This window comes from Protopterus annectens, chromosome 5.part1 (genome assembly GCF_019279795.1).
Source record: "Protopterus annectens isolate FY-2018-M chromosome 5.part1, PAN1.0, whole genome shotgun sequence".
Taxonomy (NCBI): Eukaryota; Metazoa; Chordata; order Ceratodontiformes; family Protopteridae; genus Protopterus; species Protopterus annectens.
Genome location: NC_056736.1, coordinates 383375412 through 383397596, shown reverse-complemented (window position 1 = coordinate 383397596; position 22185 = coordinate 383375412). Strand labels below are relative to the sequence as shown.

The 22185-nt window shown below is 40.0% G+C and overlaps 1 protein-coding gene across 1 annotated transcript in view; it reads left to right on the top strand.

Moving 5' to 3' along the window:
• LOC122803168 (extracellular calcium-sensing receptor-like) overlaps positions 1–22185 on the top strand; it is a 2339905-nt gene that overhangs the window by 2285835 nt on the left and 31885 nt on the right. The window contains exon 6 of the mRNA XM_044072784.1: positions 19211–19441. Coding sequence (XP_043928719.1) covers positions 19211–19441 — 231 coding nt within the window. The remainder of the gene's footprint in view (positions 1–19210; positions 19442–22185) is intronic.

Genomic DNA, 22185 nt, shown 5'->3' with positions numbered 1-22185 from the left:
GGTAAAAAGTAAGATGTACAAGACAGTGGTGCAACCAGTACTACTGTATGGTACAGAAATCTGGGCAGTAAAGGTAGAACATTTGAAGAAGCTAGAGGTGATGGAAATGAAGTGCCTGAGAAGGGTGGTAGGATGCACACTATCGGACAGACGAAGAAATGAGGACATAAAAGCAGAAGCCAAAGTAGCTCCAATTGTATAAAAGATCAAAGAGAACAGATTATGGTGGTTTGGACACGTGCAGAAAAGCAGACAATCTGGTGAGGAAGATTTGGGACAGACAGGAAGAAGGTAAGAGGAAGCGAGGACATCTAGCAAAGAGGTGGATGGATTGTGTGAAAGAAGATCTGCGACAGTCAGGCATGAGTGGTGAAGAAGACAAGAGTGTGGCACTGAATCGAGAGAGTTGGTGACAGTTAACACAATACCCCTACCCCATGTAGAAAAAAATGGGGAAAAAGAGGGCTGATGATGATAACTAACCTCTCCTCCCCAACTTCAAATTGCTGCTAAAAGACTACCTAAATAAAACCTGTTTCTGCTTCTGCACTACCCCAGGGTCAACTAGTCCCTCTCTCCTTCCACCACCAGTGTATTATGACTATATTCAGAGAGAAGAAATTAGTCAATTCTACTTCATAGACAAAGCTCAAATATGTTTTTGCCTAGGCTATATTATCTAGTCAACTCTGTTCCAAAAACTGTACTCAGTGTGTTTGATGTCATCTCTATGAACTGCAACCCGTGAATGCTTTATTTGTGGACAATGTTCTTTTTCAATTTGTTATAGCCATCCAAATATTTGCAATATGTATGAACAGGTTCACACTGTATGAGCTGAAGCTGAATTTTTTTACTTAGTTAATATGTCATTCTTCTGTATCTTTCTTCTATTACTTTGTAATAACTTTATGCAACTGCAACAGTATTATACCAGGCCTCTTACCAGGCCTCTGCTGAAAATGGGATATTATCCCTGTCAGACTTTCCCAGTAAATAAATCTCAAATAAATAAATAAATATAAAACAAGTAGTGTAATACAAAGCAAAATTGGCTATAATACACAAAGTTTAACGTTCACAGTTCACAGGTGCTTAAGGAACAGAGACAGAATATGGGAATATTTTAAAAGGTGCAAAAGCCTTAAAAATATATATATATATATATATATACAGTACATAAAAGAGGAATGATTAGTAAATGACTTGAAAATAGCCAAATGAACATTCCAGTTCATAAGGGATGCACAAATAATGAAAGAAAGAAGTATAAGTTGGTAAATTTCACTTGAATCATTCAAAAACATTTGGAATCAAAACCTTGACATGTTAATGAAAATGGGCTGTGTCAGTGGGTTGATATTTTTTATTAGAAACAATAAATATATCTTATGTCTGCAAGATGTGTTCCCTGCTGTACCATAGAAGATTCTTTAAGAATATAGCTACTGTTTAGGATATCTTCCTGGGTTTATGCAACTCTTTTCCATTGCTACATTATCTATTCTTCTTGAGGCCACAGCCCAAAAAGGTGAGACTTTTTGCTGATCTGTAAATCAGTAGTAAAGATGTATGAATACAAATGTAATAAAATGCAGAACATTGAGGAAATAAACTAAATTAATGAAAGTGGACAAAGAAACACTTTGACTTAACTGATTTATGTCAAAGGAAGGAGTATTTGACATTAAAATTTGTGTATGCCTGTCAATAAATCTGTTTGACAGTTGTCAGTATATTTTGGCAATCCCGGTAGTGCATTGAATAGTTAAGTAAAAAAAGGTAACATGAACACTGAAGAGAGGAAGCAGCAGCAAGAGTTGAGGAAAAGATGGCAAAGTGGCAAAAGATGTGTAGGAGATAGGCTAAAAACAGAAAAACACAGGAAAGGTAATGAGAAAGTGAAATGGCAGGCAAGATTGTGAAGAGAGAAGTTTTGCTATGCCCACAGTTCTAACAATTGAGGGGGTAAATAATGTCCATGGCCCCCAAGGCACCAAGAGACAGCAGGCACTGTGGCATGGATTAGCAACAGGCTGTCCAGTGGGCATGACAGCAGCAGTAAAAAATGCACAGTGGGCAGCACATTTATTACTGGTGTGTGTGGTGCATGTGTGTGTGTGTGTGTGTGTGTGTGTGTGTGTGTGTGCGCACGTGCGTGCATGTGTGTGTGCATGCGTGTGTGTGTGTGTGTGTGTGTGTGTGTGTGTGTGTGTGTGTGTGTGTGGACCACCATTCACAATGTCTAAGGAACATTATCTGTGGAGCTTACATGTGATTACAGTAGCACACATGATTTCTTCCATGGTGTAGCACACTTCTATTGTACTTATATAAGTATGTACTGTACACCAAGCACAAACACATTACTTTCCTTGCCCATGTGCATTTGTTTAGTGAAGCTGTTGGCATGATGTTGCATGCTTCCCTTTGCTCACAGGAAATTTGCAACCACCATATTTCTCTGCTGCTGAATGTTACTTCAGCCAAATGTCCCCAACCAAATGTACTACAAGGAAATGTCTCGCCACCTAGTATTCTGAACACAACTGAAGGGAGAACTAAATTGAATAGGGTAGATAGTGCTTTAAGTTGTTTCTTAATTCTATTTAATGACTAGTTCCAGGTAAACAGGCAGTTAAATGAGTTGTGAATTTTAACTTTTACTTAGTTCCATATTGTTAAGTCTATTTTTAGTTTCTGGATGAAAAGTTTTTGGCTTATATCAGATGTAATTTCTTAGGATACTGCTTAATTTCATTACATGAACTAAGTAAAGGTAGTCATCACAGTGGTTATCAGATTTAATTACATGTTTGATTTAGATTTTGTGATCACAGTGTTCTAGTTAGGTCATATCTAATGATTAGATTGCATATTGATAGACATATACTTGGTTTATTTCGACAGGGGGTTTCAATAAAGTCTATATGGTTATTTTTCACTGTGTGAGCATTGCTGTGTGATACGCAGAACATTTTTAGATTCAGTAAACTCCATGTAGTGGCGGGCACTCACATTCAAACATGGTAACTTCAGTGGAATGCTAATTACAGCATAAGTAGCTGAATTTTATGCAAACAATGCAAACCAATACCAAGGAGCGATTCAACAAGCTGTAAACCAACTGTGTAGACTTCACATTCGTGTTGTCCATGTATTCAAAAACTTTCTGCATACAGCCACGGAAATGAGTCTTTATAGAAACAAGAGTTAAAGGTCTTAGATTTGTACAGAACTGACTTAACTTGTAACAACAGCTATATTATAATATTATTCGACAGGGTGGATCTGTCATGACATAAATGCAGCTTCACTTCCCCACCCCCAAATGAAGAATATACTCATAAGTAATGTAGACAGCTAAAAGTGTAAATCCATGAAACAGACTATTCATACAGTCATGTAGGCAAATGCAGTATGTAGCTGAGGAAATACAACAAAATTTTATCTAAAACTGTATTCCTCTGTGCAGATATATAGCAAAGTAATACCTTCCCTCATGTTTACAACATTGGGCTCCCCTTCAGTTTCCCTGCCTATATGGTTACCAATCATGTAGAGTCAGGACTGTCAGTATGGTGAAGATGCAAATGAGGCCAAAACTCATTAGAATTGCAAAAAATAGTAACCGTGTAGAGATGTTCACTCTGTGTAGGCATTTCTACAGTGTTTGTTTTCAATGGATGTCAACAATAAATGATAATATCAGGGGGTGTGTCAGGTTGCACTTAAAAAAGGTGTATATGTAGGTCTGTGAAGAGTGAAAGTGCATGTAAGCATTGTTTCATCCTCTGTATTTTATGTTAAAATGTGTCATCTCTGTCTGCTTTAAGTAATTTTTTTTTATTTTTGTCATTGTTTGCGCAATGCACTCTTAGTGCAATCACTGGAAAAGGAGGAATGAATGACAGGTTTCACTCTGCTTGTCATGTAACTATTCCTGTGGCAGCATGTGTATGTGTAGGGCTAGAATACAGATGGGTTTTGGGTTCTAGTACAGGATGTGCAAACTTTCCTTCACTTTTTGTGCTCCATGTTTATGTGAGATCACAGGAATGAAGGAAAGTAATACCAATTTTGCCTGCACTTACCTTATTTGCACTGAGGTGTGTAGAGCTGCACATAGCACACTATTTAGCAAGCAGTAATTGTGTTTAATAGGTGCTAATTATAATGAAGGAATGAACCAATCCAACATGGTGGAGCTATTCAACAACCTATAAAGCATCCATGTAGCCTACATTCTATAGGGTGGCGCAGTAGTGCAGCGGTTAACGCTGTCACCTCACAGCAAGAGGTTCTCTGGTTCAATTCTTGGCTGGGGTGCCTTCTGTGCGGAATTTGCATGTTCTCCCTGTGTTCGCATGGGTTTCCTCCGTGTACTCTGGTTTCCTCCCACATTCTAAATACATGCTTCTGGAGCATTTCTCCCTGGGCCTCTGCTGAAAACAAGATCTGTGGAACCTAGTTGGACTTTCCTGGTTAACAAATGTTAAATAAAAAAATAAATAAAATATTTTCTCCTGAATACTTCAATAATATTGGAGTAGAGACAAGGAAATATTAACTGGACACAATGCTAGGGGCTGCTGCAGCTTTGCTCCCTATGTATGTGTTGAAGCCAGTGCTGCTAGTGCTAGTGACAATAGGCCTAGGCTGAGAAGGAAAAGAGTGTTCAGGCCCAGTGTAACTTATCAAATGCTACATTACCTAAAAATTGTAGAGTGCTACAGGGTGGATAGGGATACATTACAAGAACTCTGTGAGATCTGCTCCCCTCAACTCAGAGTCACAGCCAACTGAGGGGAACCCATCCTTGTAGAAAATAAGGTATGTGTAGCCCTTAGAATCTTAGCTACAGGTACTTTTCAAAGGCCAACTGGGAACATGATGGATGTGTCACAGGCATCAGCATTCAGAATAATCCACCAATTTCTGGATGCTAGGCTCATACATGCCAGTGAGAACATATATTTTCCCTGTATTTCTGAGGAAAGGGCCAGCACTATGTGAAAATTCTACTGTATAGTGCACTGTCCTGAAGTACTGGGTGCCATAGATTGTGCTCAGGCACACATTAGGGCACCACCTGGTAAGCAGGGTAGAATCTACATTAACTGCAAGGGATACAACTCCATCAACTGCCAATTCATCTGTTAATACCCAAGGAATTATCTTGGTTGTGTTTGCTGGCAACCCTGGCAGTTATCATAACTCCCATATCTGGCACACATCACAGCTGTATCAAATGTTTGCTGGGGACATCCCACAGGGCCATTTACTGGGGGATACTGTCTGTGAACTGGAACTGTGGCTGATGACATCCATCAGACATGCACACACAGCATAGAAGAATGCCATAATGAGATACATTAGAAGCATCATAGAGCATGTTTTTGGATGGCTGAAATCATAGTTCTGGCACCTAGATACAGATGGTGGAGCCCTGCAAAATAATCCATGCTCATGTACACAAGTATTCACAGTGTGTGCTATGCTACACAGTCTGATCCTGCGTAAACAGCTGCAGCAGGATCAGCAAGGGGAAGGGACACACATAAATGCCTAGGTCACCACAGCCACAATCAGAGGAGGACTCAGAGGGGGAACCATCAGCTGTGTGCCTGGAGCAGACATCAGCATGCTCAGTATGTCCTTGCTTTGCCTAAGAGACAATGTACAGCACATTCACTGACCACCTAAGTGCCTAATAACTTTCTCCTACTCACATACATATAGTACAGCTGATGCCAGGCAACTCACATAACCTTTACCTCCCCATGTATTGGCTGTGTACTGCTTGCATCAGACAGAGTGATCCCTGAACTAACATTGTGTCAAATGCTGTATTTGCAAGGTAAGTCCTGAACCTAGACTGTATTCTTGAATAATATTATGAAATACTTGTATTTTGCAACTTGCTACAGTAATCAAGTAAATAGTGGTGGATTTGTACAAAAAGTACTTTAACATGTGAAAGCAGAGACTTATTTCACTTATAGGTGTCTATTAGTAAGTAGTAGGCCTCAAGCATCAAATATTCACACACTCATATCTCTCAGGAATACTGATGGTCACTGTATAGCCTCAGTATAGCACCATACCTTTGCACTGGTAAATCATTAAAGAGAGAAGTTAGAAAGTAATGATACATATTGCAGGTTCTAACTTCACAACCCTTCCCAAGCTCAAATAATAGGCAGGATGCAGAACAAGGAGAGTAACAAGAGCATCATATCCTCTTTTGTGCCATAGCAGTAACACCTTTGCTCCCCCACAAAAGAACAGGCTATGCTTGTTTGTGACATAACAGTAACTGAGCTTTGTTCCCCCCAAAAGAGCAGTGTACTCTCGTTTGTGCCATAACAGTAACTGAGGTTTATCCCACCAAAACAGCAGTGTACCCTTGTTTGTGCTACAACAGTAACTCAGCTATGCTTCCCCCAAAAAAACAGTATATGCCTGTTTGTACCATCCAACCTGGCCTTCAGTTGCTGGCAACTACATATTGTATAACTCCCAGTTAATATCCTCACACATTTTAAGGACAATGATATAGAATGGCTTACACACTGTTTTTCTCACACTACTGGTCAGATAACTGATGAAGTACCAAGAAACACAGACATGTAAGACAGAGCTGTATATTTGCAAGCATAATATAGCAGATTGTGTGATCACTAAGTGCACTATGTCAAAATATAATAACAAGAATTACATGTACTAATCACAGCTAACGGATTCTCATGCAGTTGGTTGTGTGAAGAATGACTTCAGTTCTTTGCTGCAAAGCTTTTTTTGTAGAAAAGAGGAATAAGGCATCCATCCTGTTTTCTTAAGATGCATTGGTGTAAGAGTTCAAATCCTGAGCTATGTAGAAATATCTCATGGGTACTATCTTGATTTCATATACCTATTACTTTTACAAGACAATAAATGTAAATAATTTAATTAAATAAGTAAGTAAATGTAATAAATGTAAATATAAATAAATTTAAGTAAATGTAAATAATGTAACTAAATAAATAAATATAAATTGGATATATTGAATTAATGCTCTGGGGCATTGCAAAAACTAGGCCTGGAGTACAAATGGAACTATCAGACATTTTCTGATATAAGACATTGAAATTGTGTTTTCAATTTGGCTTGCATTTCTGTGCTGCTTACCAATGTGCAAATGGGGATATTTTGTATGTGTATACACTTAGTTCACCTCACACAAACCAGCTGCTTGCTGTACTATGGGACTGTATACTTCATTAGTGTTGTTTATTCTCCATTTCCCTTGTCTGACATAAAACTACATATGGAAACATTACAAACCAAGGTCCCGATTGAACTATGCATCATATATTTACAATACATTCATGCCACCAAGCACTACAACATTGGAGTCTCAGTACTTTTTCCACACGTATATCAACCATACTACAAAGTGTAATATATAATATTGTTTGCTCCATCACAGACAAGGCCATTTGGTGGTGCTCATAACCTCACTCTGCTAAACTCAAACATCCAACTATGCTCAATAAGGGTACTTGTGATGCTACACACTAGGCTTCCAAACAGTCTAGTGCTATTACTTCTATTAGGCTACTAGCCTCATATAACACTATGCAGTTATGTGTCTAGGTGCTTCTTCTGTTGTAAGGAAGGGAGTTCCAGGAGTGAGCAACTGAAAATTTATATAGTGACTTGCCAATGTTTTTAGATGGTTGGTATATGTCCAGCAGATGTTTGTCTGATGGGTGGAGTTGATGTCGGAGTTTTTATTGTGATACAATATTAGAGATCGAGGGGCAGGATGTGGGGATATAAAGAATTGAGTGTATTATAGTCAGTTGTGGATGGAGAAGTTGTTTTGGGAATTTGGGCCATTGCAAGGATTTAAGGGCAAGGCAGTGATGGGATTTATAGGAGAGGTTAGCAGCAAATGTAGCTATTTTATTGTAGGTTTGTTCTAGTTTGCTGATAACAGAAGACTGAAAGTTAGTGAGGACTAGGGCTGCATACAGAAGATTGGGTAAGAGGAAAGAGAAGGCTAAGGTGGGTTTAGAGGAGTTAGAAAGAAAGGGTCTATATTACAACCACGAGAGTCTGAAACATCGAATACGGAATCATCGACACATATTACCCGAACTGCGACTACACCGAACACCCTAAACTGAGAAATTCAAAATTTCGAACCGCCATAGTTGTCTAACCCCACCATGTGCTACATACTACCTACCCAAACAAAATTAATAAACCACATACATACACTAAGCAAAACCCCACACTAAACCTTACATACATTACTTTCTATGCACTTACCTTAACCCGCACCCTAACCCTAAGGTCCATAACTATTGCACACTATTACTATCTGTGCACTTACCTTAACATGAACCCTAACCCTAAGGTCCGTAACTATTGCACACTATTACTATCTATGCACTTACTTTAACCCTCACCCTAACCCTAAGGTCTGTAACTATCGCACACTTACCTTATGGAGCTATACCGCAGAAGGGCCAACCATGACAATTCGACATTTCAGATTTCGTGCTTTAGGACAATCAGTGTTTTTGCGTTTCGATGTATACATGTCGATGTTTCCATATTCGGGTAAGTGGACCTTTGCGAATGTAATAGGGAACCAGAAAGAAATTTATGATTTCGGTATAACAGGCCATGTTTTTGGTGTTTTTTTTTTTTTTTATGCATAGGTTGATTTGTATCCCAAATGTTAGTTCATCGTCGATGGTGACACCGAGTAATTTGGTGTGTGGTTCGGGTATGATGGTGTTGTTGAGGGAGGTAATGAAGAAAGAGGATTTATGATATGCAAGATTTTTAGGAAGGAATAGCAAAAGTTTAGTTTTTTTGGGGTTTAATATCGATTGTCAGTGAGCCGAAGATGTCTTGGGTATGAGAAAGCAGTTCTGGGATATTTTTGGCCATGGCTATGAAGGTGGAGTCATCTGCATACTGTAAAAGGGTTGAGAGTTTAGTAGCGGAGTGTAAGTTGTTAGTAAAGATGTTTAATAGTAGAGGACCCAAGATAGAACCTTGGAGAACTCTGGTGTTGTTGGGCAGAAAAGGAGAGGTGACAGTTTGCCAGTGTATAGATTGAAGTCTGTCACACAGATAACTAGAAAACCAGGATATAGATAGGGGAGAGTGATGAAGGCATGAAAGTTTTGTTAACAGTTTAGAGTGGGAGACTGTCTCAAAGGCTTTGGAGAAATCAAGGAAAAGAGAGAAGAGGAGTAGGTTTTTATCACAGACGTCTGCCACTGTTTGGGTGAATGAGAGAAGTGCAGTAGATGTGCTGTGGTGTGGTCAAAAGCCATGTTGGGTGGGAGTAAGGAGATTATTTTCAAGCAAGTGTTTGAGTAGCTGGGAGTGAATGCATTTTTCAAGTTTCTTGGTAAGTGGGGATAGTATAGCTATGGGACGATAGTTTGAGGGGTCAGTGGAGTTACCTCCCTTGTGAAGTTGGATTGTGTAAAAGGATTTACAGATGTTGGGGACAAGATCCTCATTGATAGACTGATTAATAAGGATAGAAACAGGGTAGGCAACAGAGGTGCCTGCAATTTTAAGGAAGTGGGAGGTAGATTGTCAACAATGGGTGAGCAGGGTTTAAGTTTGTTCAATTGATATTTAATAAAGGAAATGGGAACAGATTGTAAGTAGAAAGTATTAGAGGAAGATGGACTGTGAGGTAGAGGCAGAGAAGAGGGAGTGGGACTGGATTGAGTTAGTCTTTGAATTGGAATAGTGTTGGGAGTTTTATTTTTTTACCCAGGTTTTCCAATCAATATCCCTCTGCTGCATAATAGAGTATGTTTGCTTAGTGAGCCAGGGAGCACAGTTATATTTCACCCTGACTTCTCTGGATGGGGCCATATTGTTCAGTATATCTCAGAATATCTTTTTGAATGCAGTAACAGCTTTATTTAGGGGAGGTTATATAGGAAGGTCCAGTTTATTTTGGCAAGTGTGGAGTTAAATTTGCCTGTGTCAGATTGAGTCAGGTTACAATGTTCTTGGTAGAGGTGATGTTTGGGTGTCTGTTGGGAGTATCTATGGATATAGAAATGGGAATGGTCCCTCAGGGAATTGAGAAGTATGCCAGAGTTGTGATAGACACAAGGATCAAAAATAAGGATCCAGTATAAGATGGAGCCAGAGGTGGTGTTATTGTTAGTTCTGGTAGGTGAAGATATGAGTTGTTGGAAGTCATATAGATTGATGGCATGAGTAGAGGAAGAGGAGGAGAGTGAATATCAATCAGTATTAACATCACCAAGTATAATGGTTTCGTAGGGAATGTTTTGGGAGAGCCATGATAGAAAGTTTTCAAGAATAGGGGATGTTGTTGCCTGGGGGAATGTAAATGGATACAATGGCAAATGACATACAACCATCCCCTTACACACAACCAGTAGGCCTATGCCTGCCCAGTCCCCTGAGCCCACAGATATCGGTCAGGTGGAGGGCAAATACATTGACTAGGAAGTGTGTCTGCTATGATTTCAATGCCTGTTGAGTCTAGCTGTAGACAAAGTGTGGGTGAGGTGCCATGAAGGAGGATTGATAGAGGTGCTTGGAGAGGGCCTGCTGTCCCTCCTCCACCTGGTGCAGATGTCACTTCCCATGCCACTGTACATATGTTTAAGGCCATCATGGAGGCAGAGGTACATTCTCATCGGTGCTCCAGATAAATGCTTAGGGTTATGGATATGGTTCAGGCTGACATGCATGACTGCCTTCACCATGTTGCTGATTCACTGGAGTGGATGAATGACATGTTGGAATGAGAGGTGTCTGTCATTAAATGAGGGGTGTCTGTTGTGGAACGAGCAGCATCTGTGATGGAGCATCTGCTGGGAGAGGGAACATCGTCCTTGTGGGTGTAGGTCAGCCACAATGTCTGGTGATAGCCAATGTGGACATGCCCGATCATGCTCCCATAGTGGTAGTGCTTCAACTATTCCATCAGTGAGTGTGCTGTCCACACCCAGACATGGCAGGCCATGAGGTTGTCATCCTGGGTGTTCCCATGAAGGGAGCTCATCCAGCAGACAGCAGTCACATTAATTTAGCAGTACTGCATCTGAGCATGGTCCTGGATGTCAACTTACCAGAGCAACTCCTGACAGAGCTAGTGCTCATGGTCAAGGACAACAACGATGAACTACCACCTTTGCCATACATGGCTCACACCTGTCCAGCGCATCATGATGTAGAGCTAGCATGCACCTTGGCTGTGTTCATGCACACATTCACACACCAATTTCACCTGGAGGACACCTACAGACACCCACACAACAGTTACTTATTTTGTCTCACTGCCCATTTTTTTTTGTCCAAATGTCTGCCTTCTTCTCCTTCGTACTCAGACACACACTCACTAACCTCTTGTGTCAGCCTAGGCTTCCTGTCCCCCTACAACCCCTGTGCAAGCGGTAATAACTGTGCCATATCCCTGTGTTCTACCTTTCTTATTCAGGGATACAAAATTTGTGTCTGATGCTCAGAGTGCATAGGTAACGTACTGCTTACTATATCTGCATTGATGTTGTAGAAATGTTCATTGTACCTGTGACTTGTATTGCCCTTGGAAATTTAGAGAGTTGATAGCATCCACATGTCACAACTTTATAGTGAATGCTGTTGTAAGGGTTGCAAAGTCAGAAAACTGTTATGTGTATCATTATTTTGTAACTTCTTTCTGTAATGACCACCACACAACACCCTGTACAAGTGATGATAACTGTGCTATATCCCTGTTTTCTATAGTTTGGATTCAGGGAGACAAAATCTTTCTATCTGATACTCATGGTGCATAGCTAACTTACTCCTTAGTATATTTGCATTTGGGGTGTTTAACTAGTCATTGTACATTTAACTTATATTGCTCTTGAAAGTTCCACAGTTGATAGCATCAAAATGTCACAACATTACAGTAGATGCTCTTGCGAGGGTTGTGATGTAGGAAACCACAATATGTATGATTACTTTCTGGCATGTCTCTTACAGGATTTTCAAGTCCAAATGTATGATGCACATCATAGGTCACACCATAATATTTGGAACTTAGGGTTGTACGACTGCACTGCATTTTCTTTTCCCTTTCCTTAGTGCTCTCCATTTAAAGTTCTTATTTGTTGCTACTTTTGTATTTGTATCAGAAGAGGAACTGCCAGCTGCTGTGGGTATAGGTAGACATTGTTGTGCACAGTATGCCCTTGCACTGGCTAAGAGACAATGCATAGCACACTCACAACCTAGGGCCCAAATTCTTCCTGCTACTCACATACATATAGTAACATTGATGCCAGGCAACTTACACAACCTTTGCCTTCCCATATATTAGCTGTCTACTGCTTGCATCAGACAGAGACAGCCCTGAACTAACACTGCAGTAATTTCAGCATTTACAAGGTAAGTCCTGAACCTGGAGTGTCTTGTTTAATAATATCAGGAGATATCCTTTTATTTCATCACTTGGTACAGTAAACAAGTCAAAGGTAGGTGATTTGTAAAGAACTTACCCTAACATGTGGTAGCAGAGACTTATTTGACTTATATGTGTCCATTAGTAAGTAGTAGGCCTCATGCAATAAAGATTCACACAGTCATACCTCTCCAAAGTACTGATGATCACTGGATGCCCTCAGTTTAGCAACATATGTTTGTAATGGAAATTATTAAAGAGAAGATTTAGAAAGTAATGAGACACATTGCAGTTTCTGACTTCAGATTCCTCACAAGACCAAATAGGCAAGATGCAAAACAAGGACAGTAATAAGAGCAACGTGTCCTTGTTTGTCCCATAGAAGTAATTCACTGTAGCTCCCCAATATAACAGTCCATTCTGGTTTGTGCCATAACAGCAACTCACTTTTGCTCACCACAAAGGAACACTCTGTGCTTGTTTGAGCCATAACAGTAACTCAGCTTTGCCACCCCTTGAAAGAACAGTGTATGGTTGTTTGTGCCATAACAGGAACTCACCTTTGCTAACCCCCCAAAAGAGCAGTCTATACTTGTTTGAGCCATCCAAACTGCCCTTCAGTTGTTGGCAACTGCATATATTATTCCCAGTTTATATCCTCACACATTTTAAGGTCAATGATATAAACTGGCTTGCACATTGTATGTCTCTGATTACTGGTCAGATAACTGATGAATGACCAAGAAACACAGAAAGGTAAGACAGAGCTGCATATTTGCAAGCAATAATCATAACAGGTTGTGTGACCACTAAGTGCACTACGTCAAAATATACTAAATATAATAAATGTACAAATAACAGTTTATGCCTTTATATCGGTGTACATTCAGTTGCACTTAGCTGTGTGAGGAATGACTTCAGTTCTTTCCTGCAAAGCAGTTTGTGTGGTAAAGAGGAATAAGGCACCCATCCTGTTTTCTGAAGGTGCATTGGAGTGACAGTTGAAATCCAGACCTATGTAGCTATATCTTTTGTGTACTAACATTTTCTACTGTGTATGTCAAAGACTGATTTTCCTCATTTCAACTATTTCTCCCTTTTGTAAATTTTTTTGGGCCAATGTTTGCATGATGCACCATGTGACACCCCTGCACTGGCCCAGTAATCAAGGAGCCTCAATCTTCACCCCTGGCAACAGTGAGGGATGTACAAATGCTGGGAGTATGACAAGTACACACACAGTAAAGTACAATTTCCCTTAAGAGCACACAGAGATCACAGTTAGTCTGGGGCTGGTGTCTCCCTCTTTCTCCAGATCCCCAATAAGTCTCCCCATCGGCACAGCTACAGGGTTGAGATCTCAGCTAAGTGGCCAAGCTAAGACCTGCAGCACCCTCTCTGTCCAATCAGTGCTTCATGTCCCTGCCCAAGTAGCTGACACAGACACACTTTGAAATTTGATTGATATACAAACACACACAAACACTAGGAGTGGCCTGTACACTGTCACCAAATACATATGTAAGTACTCTAAGAGCTTAAATATTTCTCACAAATATCAGCCACAAAGATAGGTTTAAATATATTTAAATATATTTAATAATAAATAATAAAAGAACAAGACAATCTCAGAAAACAAACGCAATTACTTCACAGTTCAAAACCACAGGCAATATTTTAAAACAACATTGCAGGACAGTCTCAATTCCATGGTGGTGCAGCGGTGGCATTGTTGCCTCACAGCAAAAGGTTCTCCCATTCTATTATCGGCTTGGGTTGGGAGTGCCTTCTGTGTGGAGTCTGCATGTCCTCCCCGTGGTCGAGTGGGCGTTCGAAAGACATGCATTGAATGGGCGTGCCTTCGTTAAAGGTTGGGTGTCAGGCTGGCAACTTGACACCATAAAAAACAACTGCCAATCATTAGCGGACTGGAGTTCTGCTGTGGCGACCCCTAACCAGGAAAAGCCGAAAGACAAATAACAACATTGCAGGACAATCTCAAATAATTACAAAAAACATCTAAACTAATCTTTACTATATTCCTATCTATATCTAAAAGAAATGACTGTACTCTAGTTACTTACTATTAGCAAGGCAATTGCAGATGGTGATGATGAATGGATGTTTCTAGGTCCAAGACAAAATACAAAATGCCCAGTCTCTCTGAGAGAGTTCTTAAATTAACATCGAACATTACTGCTGGGTTAGCCTGGATGACATCACTTTTTGTCACCTGACTTCAATTCCCAGGCTAAACAGAAACCTAACATCTCTGTATTAAAAATACATATCTCTCAGATGTGCAGCTGCTAGGAAGTCATAAAGCAATACAACACTTTACATTTTAAACCTACTCATTACATTTCTCCAAGACAATAGAAAAAACTTCTTGCTCTAGACATCCTGTCTTCTTGCTGCATTAACTAACATTTATAGCACATTGTAAAGCACTTAATTTCAACTTATTTTCTTGGTTCAGCAGGGTATGCTGTGGTTACATTCTTGACACTCAGTACATCACAGACAGTCCTGTATAAATCATATCAGTATTCACAAAGAACATAGTACAGTTCTGTATAAGTCATATCAATATTCACAAATGACATAGAATTATTTACAAAATTCCAGATAGCTGGGCTGGCAGTGTCACATGTCGCTTAACACAAATGGGTTTGGCTGTGATCATCTGGTTTTAGCAAAGTGCGGCAGTGCACAAACTGGACAACTTGACGATCCAGGTAGCAGACAGGACCCAGACAGACACAAATAGAAACTAGATGCATTCAATTAATACTAAACACTTTGCCCAGCAGTCTGAGTAATGGTAAGCGATGCACAAAAGTTTCAAATGTTGCAAAACAAAATAGGTGCACTCCCAGTAAGCGCAATACCTGCAATTGGAAGGAAAATATCATTCTACATTAGTCTTGCTCTGTGTTCATGGAAAGAGAGTGAGGTTCAGTGCTGAAACATGGGGTGTCCAGGAATCTAATGTGTTTGTTGGACTTCTAGTGAATGAACATGGGCCCAGGGTATTGCAGAGGGACTATTGTGGCCTAGATTATAAGTCAGAGGCATAGAGTAGTCTTGCCTGGGCTTTGATAGGAAAGTGATGAAATGGGGAGCAAGTAGGGGGAAGTACAAAGTGAAAGGAGGGCAGAAATGTGCAGGAGGATGGTAGGAAAGAAACATAGCTATCCATTTCCTCAACAGTAAAAAATGTTCAGATGTGCAAAATATTAGCTGAATTTGCACTATCACCTCCAGAGAGAGGGATGACCACAGCACAATCATATTGTATAGCCAAGTGCACCAAATCAAGTATATTAAGAAGGCATGTGTGCAAAATGGAGAGCTGTGTATGAGATGGCTTTTTTGGTTTGAGAGAGAGAGAAAGAGAGAGAGGAATGTTGGAGAAAGGACGTAGTTATGTCTGGGTCAGTTAGACTGAGTAGGTGAGGAGGCAATCAGACAGACAGGACATACAATACAAGACACAGGGATGGTGAAGGACACAGGAGGTGGGCAAACATCATGGTTGGGATGAGGGTGGAGGCATCAAGGACCCATGGATGTCAAGCTGGGTGACAGTGAGAACTGAGTCCTCACCCACTGGACTGTCATCACTGTCAAATCACTCTCCCTCTGGCTGCAGTGCCTGACATCTGCATCTCCTCCAGTTATGTTGTACAAGGATGGAGAGCAGGTGCTCTATCCAGTATAGGCATGAACCAACAGTGCAGTGCACAATCCTACACACCAATCCTGGCAGTTCATCATGGGTGATAAATTCACCACCTTCCCCACTGCTCCCAGAGGGATCCACTGGCCTATCCTCCAGGGCAGAACTACCAGGTAGTGCAGGGGTAGCAGAAGGGGTGCTGCCAGGTTTTATCCCAGATGTACTGGGCAGTAGTGCTGAAACTGTTGGAGTGGGGGCGGGAGGATCCTGTGGGATGGGCCTCCCTCACTGTGTTGTGGGGAACACAAATAAAGAAAACATATTTAAAAAGAGAGAGAAGATAAGGGTTTGGGTGAGAGAAAAAAGAGGGATAACATTAGTAACTTCATATGTGATATACAAAGCATTTATACAATTATCTGACTCTATTCTGTTACCTTTGCTTTTAAGACTACAAACTCCTAACAAATTTATTTATTACTTTTAAGACTACCCAGTTCATAACAGATGCACACTATAGTACAGATTGCAGCAAGCAATCCTTGATGTGTGCATATATTACACATATGTGTGTCCACATTATACTGATTACAGTTTACAGCAGGCCATTTGTGTCACTAGTACAGAGGTCTGAAGTTACATTGCAATAATGATTGGGAAGTGTGTTTTTGAATTCACAACCTTGGACTACTCTCTATTACTTTACTGCTATTGTGTCCTACAGACTAATGCATGCATAGTTTCCTTTTACAGTTCAGAAATGCATACTCAGTGTTATTTGAGAATATGGAACTGTTGTGATGTGCATGCTCAGTTTGATACAACTGAAAAAACCAAATAAGCTGTCTTCAACTATTAATGATGCAATAACAGTACTGGTCTGATGTATATATACCACATGATTCTTGCATCCTTGCCAATCTCACTGCATGGGTTCTCACATTAAGAGGTCTCTCTGTGGCAGCTGTGGAAAAACAGAACAGAATACCATTATGAATACCAGTCCTGACTTTATTCAGCTTTTAACTCGTACAAGTAGTCACTGAAATTGATACTTACACATCTATGGGGTGTCCACAGTCCTAAATTCCCTTATCCAGTGGTTGAGGGTATTCCTCTTCCTCCTGCTGAGGCTGTCAATGTGGATTCAACATTGTTCTCCAGTGCTGAGGATACCTGCAATACTGGTCAAAGCCCTGGAAACACTATTCCATGCTTCAAATTTGCATTCTGAGCCTGAACAGTCCTTTGTAGTAATTGTGGCCCATGATGCTGAACTAGGAGTCCAGCAAAGACTTTGGAATCCTGGAGACCCTACCTCTGTGCTCGGAAGCGCACTCCCCTCACCAGAACCACCAGACATGACTACCAGAGATCAAGCCCAATGTAGAATGAGGTTTTCCCACCAATTGTACTTAATATCCAGATGTTTTGCCACCAATTACAATTATTGCATGCTTACTGGGTGATCACACAGTGTTTAAAAATGTTGCACAATGCAAACACAGTGAATGGGTTCTCTGTTTCCAGTGTTTGCGCTATGCAGTGTATGACATATAAACAGTAGCCAAAAAATGTAAATGAAGAAAATTAAAGAAATGGAAAAGCAAATGGTGTGCTGTCATAGCATCATTGGGGAGAATCACTGCTATCTTTGTCATAGCTTTCAACCTTCCATCACCAAAAAGAGGAAAACTAGCCTCAGAATGTGGAACAAATGGGAAATAGGTGGAAAGCACACTAATGGCTAGCACACTAATGGCTTACAAACATCTTAAAGTAACATGGAACTTTATGCAACATGAACTATTTAAGACCCAAAATGAGGTATGTGAGAGGCCAGCAATCATACACGGAAATACTATCCACATTCACATAAGAGGTTTCGCAACCAGGAAGAATGCTGCGAACCGCGAAAACTAGCTTATGAGTGCCTCACCTCATTAATATGCATGGAGCGATGCTGCACAATGAACAATATAATTTCTCTGGTAACTCTCCATGTAGGCTCTGTGCAAAGCCTACACAGAGTTTATTGAAACCTGGGGAGAATGTTATGTGTGGTTTGGAGTTACACTATCTTTAGACTTTGTTAGAGTTCTAATCGATAGAATTGTCGCTTTGCTTTACATTAATGTATTTTGTTGTAGATTATGGTGAGTTTTGTTTTTTATTATAGGATATTTGAGGTTTATTTGTGTGTATTTTGGGATGTTAGTTAATACTTTGGATGCATAAAGAAGAATTGGCAGAATACGTGAGCTGTTTATAGTGTTGCTCGTTTGGTTTTTTTTTGTAGAGAAGGAGTGTTTGAGCTGCTTGTAGTGTTGCTCATGGCAATGGTATTTTTTTTATTTTGAATTGCATTCTGATTCTTTGTATTATTCACTGCGTAGTTAATGAGTTGATAAAATGTGAGTCTTACTATGATCAGTCCAAGGAGTTTAATTTGGATAACCTGCTCAATAATGTTGCTATTAGTGGAGGTTATACTGAAGTGTGGTATGCTTTTAAATGCAAATGTCATTGGCAAACAGCAGAAGTGTAGTTTTTGTCATTTAGTATCAGGTGTGATTCTTTTAACAATTTGTACATATTAGTGAAAACAATTTATGTTTTTGGGGGAACTGTGTGACTGGGAACTTTTCTTCTTTTAGTACCATACTAGTGTGCTGTTAGGGACAACACACTATACCAGTGTACTGTCTCTGATAAAACTGTCCTAAGCAGCCATGCCAGCTGGATGCAGTTACTGCTTGATTTCATTATTACTCTTCTGTTATTATAATTCTTCTATCTGATATGTTGATGCTTTGTGTGCAGTATGCAAACTTATGTTGCATTGATTTTGCCTGTCCAAAAACTTGGCATTGTATTTAATAAAAACAGTTTCTTGACATGATCAGGTGAGGTTCTTAGAAAAAAAATATATGGATGGATAGATAGATATATATTAGTACTCTTGCTCTAGAGACTGGTAAATAATTGCGTCACACCATTATCTTAGTTGGTACCTTGCTTAAAAAAAATAGTATTTTTTATCACATCTTTTCCTTCCTGCTGTTTTCTAGGTACTAAAGCATTTGCGTCACCTGAATTTCACTAACAGTATTGGAAAGGAGGTAGATTTTGATGAATTTGGAGATATCATTGGAAATTATACAATCATAAATTGGCATCACTCTCTTGAAGATGGCTCTGTTCTATTTGAAGAAGTTGGACATTACAATGTATATGCAAAGAAAGGAGAGCGACTTTTCATAAATGAAAAGAAAATACTTTGGAATGGATTTTCTACTGAGGTAAGGACTAAAATGATTTTATCATTGCATTCAAGTAGTGTTATACTCTGTTCAGTTTTGCTTATCTACAAAAGCTGCCTAGCCATCATAAGCCAATACTTAAAGGAAAACTCCACCCTAGAACTAAAAAAAAATATGTTTTTTTCAGTCTATCTTTGTTTCCAGACCTATTTAACACCCAAAATTGACTCTTAAGTGCTTTATTAGTAATTGTATCTAGTTTACCACAACATGGCTACCGATGGGGCTTGCTATATCAACGTGATCTTCTTCTCCTTCAAGCCTTTCTCTTTCCCATAAAGCATTTCAAGTCTCCTTTCTGTGACTCATGCCAGACATAAGGGAGTAACTGTGAATTCCCATGCCATTGACATATAATGGGAAATCTGTGACTCATTGTTAGTTTGTATTCCTTCTTTGTTAGGCCTGCTTCTTTTCTGTTGCTAATCACCCTCATTTATGTTTAGATCAGAGCTTGCTTTACAGTATAATTTGAAGTTATCTAGCAGCAGACAGAGTTGTAGCTAAACTGGATGCCTTTGTTCTAAGTGTTATTTTGTAGTCCTGCATGAATTGACAGTCTCCTCCTCCCATACTACTGCAGAGGTGTGAAAACTGTCACTGCAACTGACAGCTCAGAATTGAAAGGAAGGGAGTGCCATTTCAAATGTCTTCCCCTCTGCCTGCAGAATCATTTGTTACACAGCAGCAGAAAGATTTATGTAAACAATTTCAAATTAAATTTCGTAAAACAGTTGAGGATAACTTTTGATTATTTCATTGTGTACACTTTTTTTATTTCCTCCTTATTTCTACAAGACATTATTATAGATTCATAGGTTCATAGGTAGGTACTAGGCTATCGGCCCTAGGGCCCATACAAGCCCAGCCAAAAAATGTACCCTGGCTTTCGCCACCCAAGAAAATTATTTTCCTGTGCCACTGTCGAGCAGAGCCACAGAAGTGATCCCTGGGGTGAATTTCCCATTTCCCATCCAATCATCAAGATTTTTCTTGAAGAGTGCTAATGAGGAGCTCTGTTTGACATAGATAGGTAGTCTGTTCCAGAGTATGGGAAGTCTCTGGGACAGGAATCTATCCCTCCAGCATGTTCTGTTTATTGTGGTGACAAGGTTAAGGTCCCTAGAACGTGTAGCTCGGAGGGATTGGGATTTCTTTAAGTGGAACATGTCCAACAGCTCTGGGTTTGACATAGCTTTGTATGTTAGGCAGAGATTGCCCCTGAGTAGGCGATATGCGATGGAGTAAAGCTGTAGTTTTTTGAGATGGTCTGCATAGGGCATATGTTTGAGGCCAGTAATCCTCTTTGTGAGGTATTTCTGTGGTCTTTCCAGTTGTTGTAGATATCTTGTGAGGTACATACCAAAAGGGGCGTTGTACTCTATAATGGGTCTAATGAGTGATGAGTAGAGGGGAACAATGACCTCTTTTTCTGGATGAGAATCCTTTTGTGATGAGATGAGCCACGTAGAAGGATTTCCTGACCACTGTGGCAATGTGATTATCAAAGGAGAGACTACTGTCCACCTGTGTCCCAAGGTCTCTTATCACATTTTTGGCATTAAGTAGACTACCAGCTATGTGGTAGTTCATGGGTACAGAGTTTTTACCAAAGGGGATGACAATACACTTTTTGGCATTGAGCTTCAGGCCATGGCTTTGACACCAGGTATCTGTCTCATTGAGGCCCTTTTGTAGTTTGTCCACATCATTAGGAGTTTCAATTATGGCTCCTAGTTTGCAGTCATCTGCAAACTTTGTTAGCCAAAGACCTTCTCTGTTGGCCTGCACTTCAGAGAAGTTGATACCAAACAGGAGAGGACCCAGGACTGAACCCTGTGGTACTCCACTTGTCACTGGTCTGATGTCGGATTTGGAATCCGCTACTTTCACAGTGTGGGTTCTGTCTGTGAGCCAGTTGGCAACTCATCTTGTTCACTTATGTTTGTTTTACAATCTCTTTGAGGAACATCAGCCTAGTGACATGTTTTTTCTGTATTTTCAATGATATTTGCATCATCTCCACACATTTTGAAGGACTGTAAAACAGTAGACTGCAAACCTGTGTCTATGATGCTGGCACAGTAAAAGCATGTACCGAAAACTCACTGTTTTCTATACTCCATGCAGTGAAATTGTTTTTTGGTGGCGGGCTACTAATTATTTTGTGCATGTATGTATCACTTGCATAATGCACATAACTGAGGCATTTGGGAGCTTAATATGATCTTCTCTAATTCAGCTGAAACTATTTAGCAATCCTTTAGTCCTTTATCCATATTAGTAAATGTACTTTGAGGCCCTCCCTGCCTTTCTTTGTGCATATTTCAAATCTTACTGCTACACTGGTCATATATCGAGCTGTTAATTGGCAGTAGACACTACTCAGCCAAACAGTTATTCATATTTTTCACATTACTAATTTGACTTCGGTATCTTTAAAACAACAAAAGAGACGTGCAGTTCGCAGAAAACATCACTTAAGGGGGTACACCCTTCACTAAAATAAGGATTGCAGCATCCAATTTGCAGTTGAACTAACTAAACTTGTCAAGTCATGCAGTAAAGCACACCAGAGTAATACTACTATCAGTGTCATGAGTACAGACAGACAATTTTGACTCCATAATTTTCCTGTCTACGTTATTACAAGTCACTGTACCAGGCAATGCCGTGTGCCCTCTTGGCAATATTGCACATCTTACTCCAAGTTCTCCTAAATA